The sequence below is a fragment of the Martes martes genome (assembly GCF_963455335.1).
Source record: "Martes martes genome assembly, chromosome: 5".
NCBI lineage: Eukaryota > Metazoa > Chordata > Mammalia > Carnivora > Mustelidae > Martes > Martes martes.
This window is the reverse complement of record NC_137892.1, coordinates 20,619,386-20,636,410: the sequence shown is the minus strand read 5'-3', so window position 1 is coordinate 20,636,410 and position 17,025 is coordinate 20,619,386. Positions and strand designations below refer to the sequence as shown.

Genomic DNA, 17,025 nt, shown 5'->3' with positions numbered 1-17,025 from the left:
TCCAGAGCAGGTGGAAGTCACTGTCATGGTGCTGCGAGGAAGGGCCTCGTTCAGGAAGGGAATGTACATTGAACAGAAGTGCTGCAGGTTTGGGAAGGACAGAAATCCCTGGGCTGGTGGGGATGAGGATGTCGATGGTTTTAGCCAAAAGCTTGAGATTTCAGTAAGGACCTTGAAGGAGACGAAGGATTCTGATACAAGGCAAAGCTGGGGGTGTTGGACAAACTGGCGAATGGAGGTCAATGGACATGGTTCCCACTGGAGTTGAGGTAATTTGAGGAAGCTGTTTAAGGTTGGTTATAGAGTTAGAAGACATTTGTACGTTACCCAGTGTTCAACGCAGTTTTGAGTAGAAGAACCCCGTGGAGGGGCACCTGGGTGGCTCAGTGGGTTAAGCCTCTGCGTTCGGCTCAGGTCATGATCTCAGGGTCCTGGGATCGAGCCCCGCATCGGGCTCTCTGCTTGGCAGGGAGCCTGTTTCCCCCTCTCTCTCTGCCTGCCTCTCTGCCTACTTGTGATCTCTCTCTCTCTGTTAAATAAAATACAATAAAATCTTAAAAAAAAAAAAAAGAGGAAGAAGAAGAAGAAGAACCCCATGGAGATAAATAAAGCTTTTGAGAGAGAGCACAAGCAGGGAAAGTGGCAGGGAGAGGGACAAGCAGACTATGCTGAGCAGGGAGCCAGGTGCGGGCTCGATCACTCAAGACCTGAGCCGAAGGCAGACACTTAACCGATAGATCCACCCAAGGTGTTCCCCATGGAGATAAATTTGAGGAAGGTTAATCCAGAAGCGTGTGAGAAAAAGACAGGGTGGGGAGACCAGTTTGCAGACTACTTGAACTGCCAGGAGGATGTGATCTGACCTCAGATTGCCACCTAGACCTCCTCCACATTAAAAACAAAACCCTTTTTTAGAACAGCTTTGGAATTACAGAAAGATTGTGATAATAGTTCCTCCATTATTAATGTCATGCATCAGTATGGTACATTTGTTAATGAAACAGTATCAATACATTATTTCTCACTGAAGTCCATACCATATGTAGATTTTCTTAACCATTGCCTAATGCCCCCCTTTTTTTGGTTCCAGGATCCCATCCAGGGTACCACATTACATTTAGCCCCTTCTTGGCTGTGACCGTTTCTCAGACTTTCCTTGCTTTTTAGTACCTTGACGGTTTTTTTTTTTTTAATGTTTTTTTTTTTATTGAGGTTTTTTTGTTTGTTTTTTAGATTTTATTTATTTATTTGACAGAAGTAGGCAGAGAGACAAGGCAGAGAGAGAGGAGGAAGCAGGCTCCCCGCTGAGCAGAGAGCCCGATGTGGGGCTTGATCCCAGGACCTGGGATCATGACCTGAGCCGAAGGCAGAGGCTTTAACCCACTGAGCCACCCAGGCGCCCCGACGGTTTTTTTTTTTAATAGAATTTTCCTCAATTGGGATTTGTCTGCTGGTTTTATCATGATTAGACTAGAGTTCTGAGGTTTTGAAAGACCAAAAAATGGGCCATTCTCATCCATCTTATCTATGGTGCTGATTATCACCACGACTGTGGGTGTCGCTGTTTGAAATTAGTTAATTGGGATTTTTTTTTTTTTAGACTTTATTTTTATTTATTTGACAGACAGAGATCACAAGTAGGCAGAGAGGCAGGCAGAGAGAGAGGGAGGGAGGAAGCAGGCTCCCTGCTGAGCAGAGAGCCCGATGTGGGGCTTGATCCCAGGACCCCGGGATCATGACCTGAGCCGAAAGCAGAGGCTTTAACCCACTGAGCCACCCAGGTGCCCCAGTTAATTGGGATTTTTATGTGAAAACGATTTCTTGAGACAGATCAGGTCTGACGCTAGTGGGGCTTCATTCCAGTGTGACAATTAGCTGGACTGAATCACAGCTGTCCCCTTGAGCTGGGCTTGTGTTTTCAGATCACAGTCCCACCTCCCTGTTTCCGTCACTGGCCTTACCTGGACTGGTCTCTGCAGGGGATCAGCCTTGCCTGTGTCATCAGCAAACCCAGGCTGCATTTGCCAACGTTCTGTTCTAAAGTGCAGTGCAAGGCAGAGTTTAGCAGTAAGGTCACTGGTGGGTGTATGCTGGGTTTAACGGAGAAACGGGGAGGTGGTGGTGGTGGTGGTGCTTAAATTCCTCACCTACAGTAAAGTCCTTTGGAAGGAGCAACTGTGCAACCAAAGTACCATGGTTTACACCCTGAATTGCCTCTCTGTGCACCAGTTTTTCAAGTGGGCATACATGTACTTCTTGAAAGGACTGAATGAGAGAACAGGAGCAACTTAGAACCATGCCTGGCACCTACTAAGCACTCAGTAGATATTAGCTGTTTATTAGGGAACTTCACATTTGTGTGGAGATAGGGGAGATCAAGCCCCACGACTCTGCTGTCTTTTCCCAGATGGGAGGCTGGCCCAGCCAGGTAAGTTCCCACTGTGCCAGGGCAGATAGAAGAACTCCCATCTTACTCCCCCTTCAGTGCTCACCTCAACTCCACCTAGGTGCCCCCTCCTGCATAATGGCCGTCACTAACACCGCTTTGACTATGTGCCCGGCACCTACCAAGTATGTTTGCCTTTTCTCTTTTAACCCAAGCAACCATGCCAGTCGGGCTATTCATGCACGCAAGTAGGAAACAGATGCAAACAGATGGTGCCCTGTCCCTAGTGCCTGGCTCCTCGCTAGCGCTTGGGGTCTCTGCTAAGCCCGAGGCTGAGCCGCGACCCTGGCTTTGCCCCCGCCCCCGCCCCCCGGCTTGTTTGCGGAGGAACCCTGCACCCACCACCTGGGGCGGGAAGAGGACGACGGTGCGGATCATCATCCCAGAGCGCCGGTTTGGAGGTCTGGAGGCTAACTAAATCCAGCCCCGGCTCAGTGACCTGAGCCCCCTCCGGGCTCTCGGCTTCTCGGGAGAACAAGCGGCTCCCCCGCAAGGCAGTTGAACCGCCCGGTGGCGGCAGCGCTCAACCGTTCCTCACACGCGGAACCTTTCACGCGGCGGCGCGGCGAAGCCGACGGCGCGGCAGGAGCGGCGGACCCGGCGGACCCGGCGGACCGAGGGGCGGGGCGGACGCGCCGGGGCGGGGCGGGAGGCGGAGGCGCCGCGTAGGCCCGGGAGGCCGGGCCGGCCCGGCTGGGAACTCGAGTCCCATGCGCCGCCACCTCCCCCAACGATGTTCCCCTCCCGGAGGAAAGCGGCGCAGCTGCCCTGGGAGGACGGCAGGTGAGCGGCGGCGGCCGGCCCGGGCCCCGTCCTCCCGGGTGCCGATCCTTTCCGGGCCGCCCCGCGGAATCTAGGAGCCCGAGGCCGTCGCGTCCCCGTCTGCGGGGCTTCCCGAGGGTCTGTGGTTCTCCTTGTGGGTCCCTGTCTCTCTCTGGGTACGGGTCGCCCTCTCTCCGTGTGGGTCTCTGTGTCTCGCAGTCTCCGTCGCCCCGCAGGTCTCCGTCCCCCCGCGGGTCTGTATTTCTCCCATGACTTCCCCTTGTGAGTTTCAGTCCCTCTCTCGGCGGGTCTCTGTCCCTCGGTGTGGGTCTCTTTGTGTCTGTTTCTCCACTGGCGTCTGTCTGCGTGCGGGGCTCTGACTCCATGGACCTCTCCCCTCGGATCGCTGTCTGCCCCTGGCCCCTGAGGGTCTTTCTCCCTTTTCTCTGGTCTCCCGCTTCCCGCCTCACATCCCTGTAGCCTCAGACCCTACCCTCCCTCAGGCTTCCCCAGCCTTTGCTGACCGCCCAGAAGCTGTTCCGACCAGACAGAAGCTCTGTGTGCGGTGCCTGGCAGGGCCCTGCCTGGCACGTACTAGGCACTCGGCACACGTAATGCTGGTTCATTTCCGGTGCAGCTGTACGGGTCCAGACCTTAGCTAGTGATGTTTTCCACTAAAGCAAAATTGGGGTAGGGGAACCATCCAGACCCGTCTAGATTTGGGAGGACACCCACACTTCGTTGTGAAGATGTGCCCACAAAACTCTTCCCACCCAGGACCAGAACGGGGAATGACACCCCATTCCCTGTGTGTCTCTTGAGTTTGCCAGGTGCCAAAAGATTCTGGAATACAGTGGACACAACTTTTTCGTGGGGGGTATTCTGATGTGGTGTTGAAGTCGGAAGACGGATATAAGAGAAGGAAAGCCTGGACTGTGGAGTCCGCCCTGAGCCATGTGACCCAGAACAGATCCCTTCATCTTTCCAACCTCAACTTTCCCATCTCTGCAGCAGGGATCATAACATCTACTCTGCAGGGCTGTCTGAGACAGCATCTGTAAAGCTCTTGACACTGCACCTGGCACAGAGGAGGTGTCTAACGGTTCCCTTTGTAGTTGGGTGGTCCTGTAACCAGAGCAGCTGATACTCAAACCTGTATCACTAAGGTTTGTGTAAGGAAAGAGAGGAAAGGTAATGGAAGAGAAGTTCCGTTTCTTGATCCCTTTCCATAAACCTTTGGAACATACCTGTGTTCCCAGAAAAAGTTACCGATGTCAATTCCTGCTTTGGACCCAGGGGTACAAAGGTCCATGCAACAGATGCAGGCTAGTGTAGCAGTTGAGAGTGCTGGCTCTGGAGCCAGCCTGCCTGGGTTTGAATCTGCCTTTTCTAGCCTTGGGCACAGACTGATAGAGACAGCAGGGTGTGCCCCTCAGAGCAGTGTGCCCTAGGGCGGGGAGCCGCTGGTCCTGCAGACCTGGAGATCGCCACCAGGTGGCGCCAGGAGCCCTCAGTGTCCACTTGTCTTGATGATTGGAGATTTGGCTCTGAATTCAGTTGATTTGGGGTTTAGAGCCCCAAGGATAAGCTTGCCTAAGAGAACGTGGTCCTGAAAGAGAAGCTGGGCTGAAGGAACAGCCTGTGAAATTGCACAGAGTGCCCAATCCATGCCACACCCCTGGATAACAGTCACTGCTTCTTTTCCCAAAGGTGGGATGTTTCCTCATGTCCACATCCCCGGTCTCCATCCCACCTCCAGAAAGAGCCCCAAGGGCGAGAGAGAATCAGTAGAGGTTCCGGCCTTCCCAAGCCACTGGCAGGATTGAGCTCCGCTGCTCCGCAGCGGAGGAGAGTCCTTCCACAGGACAATGGGGGGTAAGTCAGAAGCCCAGGCAGAGTGTCCTACCTGGCCACCTCTCTGCCATGTGTGGGACCTGGCTAGGGCTGCTGGCTTCCAGGTTGGCGGTTGTGCTTTACGGACAGTTTGGCTCTAGTGTGTGACTTAAAGCATGCTGCGACTGCTTGAACCTTTCCTGTGACTCGCCTAGCAAGCCCTCTGCTGCCTAAACTGGGGCCGCTGGCAGGAACTGATGACCTGTGGGGAAGACGGCGAACAGAGACACCAGTGATTCCAGACCTCTCAGTGCTTCGAGGAGGGAAGGCCCAGAGGCCATGGAGGGAGCTTGGAGATCAGTTTGAGGGCACACTGAGGGGTGGGCCCTGCGGGCCCCGGCATTAGAGTTGAAGGGGAGGGACCGTGCTGGCTGTGACAGTGGAGGTTGACCCTGGAGGATGAGCAGGGGGCTTCCAGGCCGATAAAGTAAGGAAGGGCACGGCAGGCTGTGTGAGCGCTGGAGCAGGAAGGAATATGTTGAGTTGAAGCTCTGGGTTACCCCGCACGCGCCCTGCGGAGTGGTAGGGAGCAACTCGGGTCCAGTCTGTGCTGCCTGCCAGCTAACTGGTGACTCTTTAAGGCTATAAAACTGGGTGTTTTGCAGGTGGTTGCAGGGGCAGTAGATCGAGGAAGCTTTACTTTTCTTAGATTGTCCAGCTCCTTCCCATGCTCAGCAAGAAGGATCCCAGTACTCCTCAGTGTCCAGGCCATTCAGTGGCACTGGCAGCTTCTAAACCCAGCTTGGGTTCCATCTTCCTCTCCTGCCAGCATCTTCCTCTTCCTCTTCCATCTCTCATCTCTTGTGACATAGGCTGCCCCTTGGACTGAAGCTTTGAGACCTGTTCAGTGAACTGCCATTGTCTGTTTGGGCCTTGTACTGTTCTGCGGCAGATCCAATCTTCCCAGAATCAACTTAGGGCTCTTCCCTGGGACCGATGCTGGCACCGGCCCCTGCCTTGGGGGCCTTTCTGGTGTGAGAAGCAGGATGAAGTCAAGGTTTTAGCTGGGGGTGAACCGACAGGGGAGCAGGGTTTGGAAGGCAATGGGTGGGATCTCTAAGGCAGTGCTCCTGCCTGGACCTCGGGCTGTATGTCCTGGGGAGGGGGTACAAGGGACAAGGAGTCTCATCCCCGTCCAGCAGCAGCTCTTGATCTGACCTGGACTCACTCACAGAAAGTAAGGGGGTATGAAAGAGCCGGGGAAGCTCTGCCCCAGGGTCGGAGGGCTTTCTGGAGGCAGGGTGACAGAGGCTGGGCCCAGAGCAGCGAGCAGGATTCTGATGCAAGGTAGCAGCACAAACCAAAGCATTCAAGGGGCTTCTGCACTAATTCCCAGGTGCTTGGGGCAGACCGGTCCTGTGTGCCCGACTTGTGGGGGAGCCAGAGGAGGGGCCTGTCAGAGGGTCCCACCCCTGGCGCCACCGGCACTCCTGACCTTGTCTCTGCTCTTATCCCAGGTCCAGGTTGCTCCCCGGCGGCCTCCCTCGGAAGTGCTCCGTCTTCCACCTCTTCGTCGCCTGTCTCTTACTGGGCTTCCTCTCCCTGCTCTGGCTGCAGCTCAGCTGCTCCGGGGACGTGGCCCGGGCAGCCAAGGGACAAGGGCAGGAGACCCCGGGCCCACCCCGCTCCTGCCCCCCCGAGCCACCACCTGAGCACTGGGAAGAAGACGCCTCCTGGGGCCCCCACCGCCTGGCCGTGCTGGTGCCCTTCCGCGAGCGCTTTGAGGAGCTCCTGGTCTTTGTGCCCCACATGCATCGCTTCCTGAGCCGGAAAAAGATCCAGCACCATATCTATGTGCTCAACCAGGTGGACCACTTCAGGTAGGGACGGTCTCCTGAAGCGGCGGCCCCTCTCCAGGCCCTCACCCTGCCTTGACCCCTCGGACACCTCCCTTCCCCACAGGAGTCCCATGCCAGGGGGGCCTCTGGCCTGTGAAAGCACCCTCCCCTTCCCCAACACCGGGGCAGTGGCAGGAAGTGGGGGAGCAGTGGTTCCTTCTCAGTGGTGTGCTGGGAATTTGAGAGGCAGATTCGGGGTTAAAGAGTGTCCTGATCTGATAGCCGTTTTTTGTTTGTTTAAGATTTATTTATTTGAGGGACGCCTGGGTGGCTCAGTTGGTTAAGCGGCTGCCTTTGGCTCGGGTCATGATCCCAGCGTCCTGGGATCGAGCCCCACATCGGGCTCCTTGCTCCTCGGGGAGCCTGCTTCTCCCTCTGCCACTCTGTCTGCCCATGCTCTCTCTCTCTCTCTCTCTCTCTCTGACAAGTAAATAAATAAAATCTTTAAAAAAAAAAAAAAAGATTTATTTATTTGAGAGGGAGAAAGAACAAGCAGGTGGGAGGGGCAGAGGGAGAGAAAGAACCTCAAGCAGACTCCATGCTGGGCACCGAGCCGGTCGTGGTGCTTGATCTCACCACTCTGAGATCATGCCCTGAGCCAAAACCAAGAGTCAGACACTTAGCTGCCTGAGCCCCCCCCCCCGCCGGCACCCCAATATCCATTTTGAAAAGACAGCCATGGCTACTGTATGGGGAATAGGCTTTTACCTGCACAGGAGAAGGGTGCTGGGTGGTGGGAGGTGAGGGCGTCTGGGCTCTGGGGGAGCAGATGGGGAGATGGGATGGGGAGGAAGCCCACGCAGAGCTTTCTAGTAAACTGGCTGTGGGTATTTGGGGAAGGGAGGGTCAACACCACAGCTTCGAAGCTGCTCACCGTCAGGTGTTAACCCTGAGATCCTCGCCCTTTACCACACACTGCTCACCTCCATGAGCTAGTCCACACGTCTTCTCTACCTCCTCTCCCTGCGCTTCTATCCTCTGGGACCGGGTCCAAAGGCTCAGGGGCCCCACCAGGCCCTTTAGGCCCAGTTCCCCCAGTTTTCACAGCCCACCCTTTTGTCCTCACTGTCTCCTCCTAACCCCAGCTTGGAATCCAGGGTCCATCGTTAGCAGCAGTCCCTCGCCTACTTCTTGGCTCCCTGACCCACCACCACTGACGATGCCTGTCCCGCACCTGGGCAGCTGGATGTGGCTGGAGAGGGCGCTCCGCTCATCTTCCTGGCAATGGAAGGCCTGCCTGGAAGCCTTGTGCTCCTCTGGCCTGCTGCCCCGTCGCTGTCTGATGCAGCTTTGCACCCTTTCTCTGCTCCTCCCTGCTCCTCAGCCTCAGCTGATGACTTGGCTTCCTGTTTGAGAACACAGAACTGTTTGAGAAGACGCTGGAAGAGGGCATGCCCAAGTGCCCACCAGCTTCTGTGCAGGCGTGCTGGGGATGCCCTGTCCCAGCCCCTCCAGGGCCAGCTCTGCCACTCGGGCCCTGGACGGACGTAGCTCCAGCCATCAGCCCCTCTCTCCCCTGCATGAATTCCTCCCTCTGGGAGCATTTGCATCAGCACGCACACTGAAATAGCTCCCATCTAAAAAAAGAAGACAAGACCCTGTGACCTCCCATCACTCACATTTCTCTGCTTCCCTGTATAGCAGAACTCCCCTCTCTCCCATCTCGCTCTTTGGAACCTGCTCCCCTCCCAACATTTACCCCCACATCTGTGACAGGGAGGCAGCTCTCACTGATACCAGCAATGAGCCCGCCGCGGTGACCCGAAGCCCTGTTCTTAACCCGCATTGGCCAACTGGCTTACTACTTCCTTCTTAAAACACTTCCGTTTGGCTTTTGAGACAGCCTTTTGCTTCTCCTCCTTCCTTACTGCCCGCCCCCACCCGGCCGCGTCCTTCACTGGCTCTGCCTCACCTTCCTGACCTTGCGACCTTGATGCTCTTGGGGCTCAGTGCCTCTGAGTCCTCTTTGCTGTCTATAGCCACTCCCTGGGGATTTCATCCAGTCTCAGCATTAAACCCCATGCAGACCCTGCTGACCCTGAGTCTGTTCCAGCCCAGGAGCTCTCCTGACCTCCAGACCCGCACGCGCAGCCACCCGCATCACCCTCCTTCTCGGGGTCTTGGGCATCCCAAGCTTAGTGTGATCAAAACCACATTTCTGATTCCCCACCCTCCCCCCTCCCCATCTCAGGAGCTGGCTGCTCCTCGCTTCCGGTAGCTCCGGCCAAAAAGCCTCAGAGTCCTTAGCTCCTCTCTTTCTCTCACGTGGTGCATTCTGTCCCTCAGAATACATCTAGAATCTGCCCACTTCTCACCTCCCCCCTGGGCTAAATCACTGCTGTGTCCTGCCGGAATGAGTGTAGGAGCCTCCCAGCCCGACTCCCACTCCCCCCCGACCCTCCCGTCTCTTCCCCACACGCCAGCCACAGCCATCCCTACACCCGAAGTCACAGCACGGCCTGCCTCTGCTCCTGCCCCAGGCCTTGACAGTGGCTTTCCTCTCTGCTCCCTTCCAGCTCATTCCCTCAGCCCTTCACCTGCCACCCCATTACCATGGCTCCCCCTGCTACCCTCCCGTCTGAAAGAACACTGACTTGCCCCCCAGCAGCCCCCCCGCCTCCTTGCCCTGCTCTGCCTTCCTCCACTGCGCCTGCCAGGGTCTCGCTAGATACAGTTACTTACCTTCCTCTCCTCTTATCAGCATGTCCTTTCCCTGATGGCAGTGCTTTGACTTCTCCATGTGGGTACTGCGGGGATCCCGCTGGTTTCTGGCGCAGGGTGGGGGGCTCGCTTGGCATGTGTGAGCTGAGCTGGGGGCAGGCGTGCAGCCAGGCAGCCCCCCAACCCTGGGAAGACAGCATCGGGCAGGAGGGTGGCCCGGGCTGGGTGCTGTGGAGGACAGGCTCCCACTCACGGTAGGGGGGAGAGCAAGCCCACCTGCCCACCCCCCCAGCTCAGCCAGCTTGCTGCCTCCCTGTGCAGGTTCAATCGCGCAGCCCTCATCAACGTGGGCTTCCTGGAGAGCAGCAACAGCACGGACTATATCGCCATGCACGACGTGGACCTGTTGCCCCTCAACGAGGAGCTGGACTATGGCTTCCCTGAGGCCGGGCCCTTCCACGTGGCCTCCCCGGAGCTCCACCCGCTCTACCACTACAAGACCTACGTGGGCGGCATCCTGCTGCTCTCCAAGCAGCACTACCAGCTGGTGAGGCCTGGCCCGTGTGGCCCAGGGCCAGGGGGTGCTCGCCTGGGTGGGAGCGCCAGCTGGGGGTGCAGCGGTTCCGGGGGCCCAGCAGATGGAGGTGTCCTGCCCCGGGCCCGTCCTGGGAGCGCGGGAGCGGCCAGCAACACGGGACAGGAATGGAACCCAGTGGGGTCAGTTAGGGAGGATGCGGCCGCGGCAGCAGGAACCGCCGGACCCGCTGGCTTCAGAAGACTCGGGGTTCCTTGGCTGGGAAAGTGGACCCGGCTGGGTGGGGCCTGGGGAGGGTCTGGCTTCCAGGGCAGCTGGCCCGGCCTCTCAGACAGGGTCCCCGGGACACCATTTCCCCCGCCATCTCTCAGCTCGGCTTTGTCCTCGGAGTGGATTGATTTTCAGACACTGGAGGTGCGAGGTGGTTGTCGTAGGTGCGCCCGCTGCCCTGGTCCACCCAGGCTTAGGGTCAGCAGAAGCTGGAGTGCCTTCCCCAGCAGCCCAGACGGGAGTTCCAGAACTGCACCGTGCTGCCTCCTGATTGGCCTGACTTAAGTCGGGGGCCCGGCCCGAGTCAGGGGCTATGGCTGGAGGTGGAGGTGGGCAGGGGGCAAGTGTGGTGAGGGGTAGGGTGGGAAGGACCAAGTGGCTCAGACCCTGTCTCTTCAGGGTGTGGCTGAAGCCAGCTTTATGTAGATGAAGCCCCAGGCCACGTGGTGGCAAAGGTGCTGCCAGAGCCCAGCTGTCCCTCTCGCCCGGGAAGAGACCAGTGCAGAGCCTCCCTAGGAGAAACAGGGGCACGGGGCAGGCAGAAGTCAAGCAGGAGCTGGCGCTTCTGCCTATCACCAGCTCCCCAGAGAGGTGCCCTCCCCCCAACTCAGACGTTTCTTTTTTTTTTTTTAAGATTTTATTTATTTGTTTTGATAGAGATCACAAGTAGGCAGAGAGACAAGGCAGAGAGAGAGGAGGAAGCAGGCTCCCCATGGAGCAGAGAGCCCGATGTGGGGCTCGATCCCAGGACCCTGGGATCATGACCTGGGCCGAAGGCAGAGGCTTTAACCCACTGAGCCACCCAGGCACCTCCCCTCAGACCTTTCTGAGAAACCAGGCATCTCACACAAGTTCAAGGTCCCATTAGAACAGGCAAAGGGACTGGGCTGCGGTGCCAGCCCCCCCATACCTCAGCGGCTGTGGGAACTGGGTGTCCATTCAAATCTCCAGGGGACGAGGAGTAGCAGGGGTCCTTGGCCAACTCCCACGTGATAGGAGACCGGGGAATGCCCCTGGGAGGATGGGGCAAGTGACGTTGCCTGTTTCTGTGTCAGTGCAACGGGATGTCCAACCGCTTCTGGGGCTGGGGCCGTGAAGATGACGAGTTCTACCGGCGCATCAAAGGGGCCGGGCTGCAGGTAACACCCCCTCCCCGCCGAAAGGCTTCCCACCTCCTCAGTCATTGTGGCTGCCCTGGTTCCCTTCTCTGCCCTCAGATGAGGTTCCTGGGGCTTGGAGATGGCTCCCCTGCCCTGCCCCCGATGAGCACTACCCCTTCTGCTGAACAGCAGTGCAGGCCCCTGCCTGTGGCCCTTGGCAGGTGCTGGGACCCTGATAGAGTAGTGGTAAGGGCCAGAGCTCTGAGAGGCGGCCTGACCCAACTTCCTTTGGCCTTCTTAGCTTTTCCGCCCCTCGGGAATCACAACTGGGTACAAGACTTTTCGCCACCTGCATGACCCAGCCTGGCGGAAGAGGGACCAGAAGCGCATCGCTGCTCAAAAACAGGTGCTGACTGGTCCCCTGATTGGGGACGCACAGGTGGTGATGTGGAGGGTGGGCAACAGGGCCAAGCCTTACCACCGCGCTCTCCTCAGGCCCAGATGACCCTGTCCTCCGCTGCATGGCCCAGCGCGGCCCCTGAGCACTCTACTCAGGCAGTCTGCCCCGCCCTGGTGGCTGCCATGGGCACCTGGGCACCGTGGGCCGGCCCAGACCTCAGGGTCCGGGCAGGCGGGGAGCAAGCGAGGGACTCCGCTGTAGGTGCCGAATCCCAGGCAGACCTGTGACACGGGTGCCAACACCCTGCACACACCCATATGGGTCCATCGGCTCTCCTGCTTACTAGTGGGGCGCTGCTGGGGACCGCTGGCCACCACAAAGTCCTGAGTACACGCCCGCTCCCCCTTCCCTTCCCAGGAACAGTTCAAGGTGGACCGCGAGGGCGGCCTGAGCACCGTGAAGTACCGCGTGGATTCCCGCACTGCCCTGTCAGTGGGCGGGGCCCCCTGCACCGTCCTCAACATCCTGTTGGACTGTGACAAGACTGCCACCCCCTGGTGCACTTTTGGCTGAGCTGGTGGGACAATGAAGAAGCCTGTACCCGCAGGCCACACAGCTCCTCAGGCTCAGGACAAAGCCTCAGGCCCGGGCCCGTGGAGGGTCCCAAAGCAGCAGATAGCAGGCCACCTGGCTCCCCCCGGGCAGGCTGGAGCCGGGACGGGACACACCCTTGGGCGCCCGAGACGCTGCTAGCAATAAACAGTGACACAGAGAGGCTGGATGCAGCTCCTACCTGGGACCGTCCACCCCCTTCCTGCTTGCCCTGCTCCACCTGCCCTCGGGCACTCAGACCATGAGGACTTTTGGTTCCTTCCCCCTGGACCGCCTTGTGCAGAAGCCAGGCCATGGACGTGGGTGGCCAGGCCCATCCAGAGCGTTAGAACTGCAGGCACCGCTGTGCAGGTCCCACGGAAGGACACTGCAGACGCCGGCTCTGGCTGCGTGTCACCGTGCAGGAACGCAGGCCCCATGTTGCTGGATCTTCTGATTTTTTCAAAAGAAACTAGAATTCTGGATTCTTAAGTGAAATCGGTTACTTTTTAAACGCTAGCAACTCATTGAAACTTCAGAAAAGGATGCTGGGCCAAGCAAAATATGTCGTAGAGCACCGGTTTGTCGCCTGTGACCGAGCGGAGGGAGATGGGGCAAAAGATGGCACCTTTCTTAGTGACAAGCTGGCAAGGGTTTGGAACAGGGCTGGGGACCCCAAGTCCGGGGGAAGCTCAGGTGGGCGAGCAGCCGAAAGAAGGGCAAGGTTCCTGCCAGCTCCCACAGCCCTCCAGGCTTCACTGCCCTTCTGGGCAGTCTGGTCCCCCTGGGCTCTGATGGGCTCCAACTCAGGGGTTGGGGGGCTTCATCCCACCACACTGGGATGGACAGACAGAGATCCACAGGCCCAGACTCAGGGTAGGCAGAAGGTGCCGGCAAGGACCTGGTCATATAGCTTGGGGGTGGGAAGACCACGTTTCTGAGGTGGGAGGAAGAAGACAAGAAGCAGGAGAATCCTGGAGCGTTCCCACAGCATGAGGCAGATAACCGCTGGTCACATGACGTCCAGGAGAGGCGAAGGAGGGGGGCCAAGGGAGACCATGGAATTGGGAGTGACCTTGGAGGAATTCTCCGCATGGAAGCCTGGGGCCAATGAGAGCGGGAGGCGAGGGGCTCTTCAAGGCATCTGACTGCCAAAGATTTGGGCCAGCAGTCAGAGGAGTCTTGGACCAGTGATGCTTGGTTTGTTTAACAAAGAAGATACCTGAAATGCTAGAAGAAGGGATTGAAGTCCCAGAGTTCGGGAGGGTAGATTCAACAGCTGTGCTCCAAAAAGACTAGTGCACTGAGGATGATCTCAGGGCGGCCCCATGCAGTTGCTGGAGTTGTGCACCGCCTCACCTGAGCACAGTGTAATTGAATACAATGGAACTATTCAGATGTCTAACAGAGGGTCCCTGTTATCCTAAATTGACCTCTTCCAGCAATTCAGCATCACTCAGCATAGTGAGGGGCAAGCACAGGGTGATGACAGCGTAGGGGTGGGGCGGGGGGTGGAGAGGTCTTGCTCAACTTGAGGCCCAGGAGAGGGGAGTGAAGCCCTTCCCGTGGGCCAGTCTCTGTACAACCCTGGCTGCATCATCTTGGGCTTCCAGAACATGGAGGCAGAACACCAGCCTCTTTGGAGTTGGTGAGAATGGGTGTGGCATCAGAGCCCCGACCTCTGTCCTCACCCAGCATGTAGCAAGACTCACAAGGTTAGGGAGCTCTCTCCTTGCCACCTGCATGGAGGGAGTAGAATGAAGCAGGACCAGCTGCCTCCGCCCTGGGAGGCTCCCTCCCCTTCCCTCTATGCCCACTGCCAATGCCTCCTTCCAGGAGCCCATAGGCACCCCAGGCCAGGCCTGATGCAGCCGGAATGTGCAGCCCGCCTCCCTCCCCAGCCACTCCAGCAGAGGAGAGGGCGGAGCGGTAGCACTGGGAGGAAGCAGACAGCTCTGCCACTTCCTCAGCACCTTGCTTGCCTGCTCTGCGGAAGGGAGCTGACCTCCTTGTCTTGCTGGCCAGGGCAGGGAGGAAGTGGACCCAGGACTCCCCAGCAGCTGGTGCGGCATTTGACTAACTTGACTAACGGGGTGGCTAGAATAGCAACTAGTCCTCATTGGGTATTACCCACATACAGAATTCTTGCCATGGCCTTCTCTCATGAAGCCTCTCTCTACCTAAGCTAGGTCCTATTTATTCACCTGTTCTATAGAGGAGGATAAAACAGAGAGAGGTAAGTAGCTTGCCAAGGTCAGAGAACCAATACATGGTGGGGCTTAGGGTTTGGACCCCAAGACTCTGACTGAGAGCTAGATTCCTTCATCCCTGGCCTGTACGGCAGGTGCCAAGAGACAGATGTTCCTTCCCTTCCAGACCTTCCCTCCTCCTCTCCCCAGCCGGAGGGGCCTGACGGGAGGGCTGGTCAGTGCCATCTGGTGTCCCTCCCCCCGCCCCACTTGTGGGAAGCAGAGCCAGGGGGAGATCCAGAGTGTCTGCCCCTTGCCTCCTCTGCCTGGAGGAAGGTGGGGATTCTTCCCTGCTGGAGAGGTCCCCTGGGCCATTGGCAGGCTCCATAGCTTGGCACTGTGCCTGAGGAATGTACCAGGGGCTTGGGAAAGGCCTCCCCACAAAGGCAGGGTCTTGCTGGTGGAGCCACATTGCAGTCACGATGGGAAGGGTTCCAGAGGGATCAGCAAGGGCAAGGCAGGGAGACACTGGGGACAGCGTGATGGTGAAGGACCTGGAAGCAGTTCGGGGTGTCCCTGGTACCCTGATGCAGTGTAGGAGTCGGGGCAGGTGGGCAGCAGAGGGAAGGCTAAGATGACGCCTGAGGACCTGGGAAGGCCACACTGAGCAACATCTACATTATTCCATGGGCACAGGGGTTTTGAGCAGGGGAGAGTTTCTGAGCAGAGACATGATTAAGTCTGTGTTCTAGAAAGATCCTTGGGGGCTGGTTCCAGGGGGATGGAAGATGGAGTCTGGGGGAGGGACAGCTTAGGCTGAACAAGACTAATAATGAAGTGAGACTGAGGCCAAACAAGGGCATTAGGAGAACTTAAAGCCACCAGCATCTAAAGCTACAGTAACCATTAAACTGGTCCAACTCCTAACCAGACTAACATCAAACTTCACATTAAAGGTCCCTATCAGTCCCTTGACCCAATAAATCACACATTTATTTACAAGCCATGCTAAAAGGCAAGGAAAAAAACAAAACAGACTGAAGAGAGGAGCAAGAATCAGAATCAAACTCAGTTATGACACAGACCTTGGAATTACAGAGAGGAAATTTAAAATAACTATGACTCGTGTGTTAAGGGCTTGGGATATTATGATTTGTCAGAAATACACATTTGGTCTGTCAGAGGACCAAAAAGCAATTTCTTCTCACATATCTGGTCTTCATCCATGGTTCCTGGCTCCCGGCTCATAGCATTTCCTCAGCAATAAGAGCAATGGGAGCATGTTTGGTTATAATATTTGGTCTCTGGTCCTCAGTTCTGAAAACCACTTCAGAGCCATCAAGGTGAAATGGGTCTCTTGCTGTTCCCTATAAGCCCCTTTTCATTACAACTGGGCTTATGAGGGTTGGGTTTTTTTGTTTTGTTTTGTTTTGTTTTAAGATTTATGTATTTATCTGAGAGGAAGTGCACAAGCAGGGGGAGGGGCAGAAAGAGATGGAGAGGGAGACCATCTTAAGCAGACTCCATGCTGAGCCCGGGGCCTGACACAGGGCTCGATCCCATGACCCTGAGATCGTGACCTGAGCCAAGAGTTAGACGCTCAACTGACTGAGCCACAGGCACCCCTCATTTTTAGCTTGAATAATTTCTATGTGTATCCATTAAGATTTTTTATATATGTAATTATGTAATATATAAATAGAAATAGTTTTCCTTCTTTCCAATAAGGATGCCTTTAATTTCTTTTTATTGCCTAGTTGCCACAACTAGAAACTCCACTACAATGTTGAATAGAAGTGACAAGGGCAGACATCCTTGTTTTGTTCTTGATCGTAGGGGAAAGCTTTGTTTCTCAATATTAAGTATGATGTTAGCTCTGTGTATTTTGTAGCTGTCCTTTTTTTAAATTAACATATAATGTATTATTTGCCCCAGGGGTACAGGTCTGGAAATTATCAGTCTTACACAATTCACAGCACTATCCGTAGCACATACCCTCCCCAGTGTCCATCCTCCAGCCACCCTATCCCTCCCCCCACACCCCCCAGCAATGCTCAATTTGTTTCCCGAGATAGAGAGTCCGTTATGGTTTGTCTCCCTCCCCAGTCCCTCTTTGTTTCATTTTTTTCTCCTCTCTTCCCCCCATGACCCCCACCCTGCCTCTCAAATTCCCCATATTAGGAAGATCATATGATAATTGTCTTTTTCTGATTAACTTATTTCACTTAGCATAATACCCTCTAATTCTATCCACATCATTGCAAATGGCAAGACTTTGGGGTTTTTGATGGCTGCATAGTATTCCATTGTATATAGACACCATATCTTCTTTATCCATTC

The 17,025-nt window shown here is 56.3% G+C and overlaps 1 protein-coding gene across 2 annotated transcripts; it reads left to right on the top strand.

The window, feature by feature from the left end:
* Nucleotides 1-3,075: 3,075 nt before the first annotated feature.
* B4GALT7 (beta-1,4-galactosyltransferase 7) lies at nucleotides 3,076-13,900 on the top strand. 2 transcript variants are annotated; one of them, XM_080803347.1, is made up of 7 exons: nucleotides 3,087-3,229; nucleotides 4,919-5,083; nucleotides 6,559-6,921; nucleotides 9,922-10,147; nucleotides 11,461-11,544; nucleotides 11,807-11,911; nucleotides 12,323-13,900. In XM_080803347.1, the coding sequence occupies exons 1-7, from the start codon at nucleotides 3,180-3,182 to the stop codon at nucleotides 12,476-12,478; spliced, it is 1,149 nt and encodes a 382-aa protein (XP_080659473.1). In that variant the 5' UTR covers nucleotides 3,087-3,179; the 3' UTR covers nucleotides 12,479-13,900. The 2 variants fall into 2 exon arrangements, with proteins under 2 accessions (XP_080659474.1, XP_080659473.1); XM_080803348.1 differs by lacking the exon at nucleotides 4,919-5,083 and having other exon boundaries at nucleotides 3,076-3,229.
* Nucleotides 13,901-17,025: the final 3,125 nt, after the last annotated feature.